The sequence below is a fragment of the Mesitornis unicolor genome, unplaced genomic scaffold (genome assembly GCF_000695765.1).
Source record: "Mesitornis unicolor isolate BGI_N332 unplaced genomic scaffold, ASM69576v1 scaffold35149, whole genome shotgun sequence".
Taxonomy (NCBI): Eukaryota; Metazoa; Chordata; class Aves; order Mesitornithiformes; family Mesitornithidae; genus Mesitornis; species Mesitornis unicolor.
In genome coordinates, this window is record NW_010208529.1 from 21194 (window position 1) to 22270 (window position 1077).

Sequence of the window (1077 nt, forward strand, 5' to 3'; positions counted from 1 at the left end):
AAGACGGTGCTGGCGCGGCACAAGGCGACGCTGGAGTGCACCGTGTCCCATGCCCGGGGCCGGGTGCGCTGGCTCCGCGGGGACACCGAGATCTTTGCCGGTGACAAGTACGAGATCTGCAACCTGGACTGCTACCGCACGCTCATCATCCACTGTGTGGGCCCTGAGGACGAGGACTCGTACACCTGCGACGCCTTCGATGACCGCTCCACTGCCCGGCTGCTCGTGGAGGGTGAGGGGGGACCCGGGGAGGGGCACCACTGGGGGCTGACAGTGCCTCCATGCCTCGCAGCAGAGGGACACTGGGGGCCCTGTCCCCAAACCCCATTGCTGGCAAGGGTCTGAGAACTAAGCTGGGGGGGAGCAGGCTGGATACGGGACCTGGGGGTCTGTGCCCCCCTTGGCTGGGACACCCCTTTTGGGAGCTCTGCCAGCTCCAGGTACGCTGCAGGTCTCCCCGACTTCCCTTGTCCCCATAGGGAGCTAGAAGCCAGGATGCAGTGCTCAGGAGCTGCACACAGATGGATGCCACTGCTGGGAGATGGGGTCACAATTTCCCCGGGATGCACGGACACACCGACACCATTCTCAGCCTGCTCTGGCCTCATGGCTCTGCATTAAACAGCTTTTTTTTCTTTTCTGACATGGCTTCTTCCACCCCAGCAGGGTCCCGTTAGGAGAAGGAGCAGTGGCGCCGCTCCGCACCCCACCCCGCGTTCCTGAGGAGCCCGGGCCCTGGGGCTCCCCTTCAGCCCTGCCCCCCAGCCTCGCACACCGGACTCCAAAAGGCTCTTTACTGTGCGGCCGTGGCCTCAACAGCGTTTGGCACATTTACAAAAGAGACTGAAAAGGGGGACGGCGGCACGGCGCTGCGGGAACAGGGTTGCCTGGCAGAAACATGCAGTTCCTGGGGCAGCGGGGCTGACTGGGCTGGGCTGGGGGGCGCTCCCAAAGCAAGCGGGCACCCTGGTCCAGTTTTGCCACTATCCTGCCTGCCTGGCCGTGGGGAAGTCCTGGCTCACTCCATAATAAATTAATACAAATCACAGCAAGAGAAATATGTACAAGGCGGGAGCC

The 1077-nt window shown here is 63.0% G+C and overlaps 1 protein-coding gene across 1 annotated transcript in view; it reads left to right on the plus strand.

The window, feature by feature from the left end:
• OBSL1 (obscurin-like 1) overlaps positions 1 to 345 on the plus strand; it is a 15376-nt gene extending 15031 nt beyond the window's left edge. The window contains 1 exon segment of the mRNA XM_010192549.1: positions 4 to 345. Within this exon segment, the coding sequence (XP_010190851.1) occupies positions 4 to 345 (342 nt within the window).
• The last annotated feature ends 732 nt before the right edge of the window (positions 346 to 1077 follow it).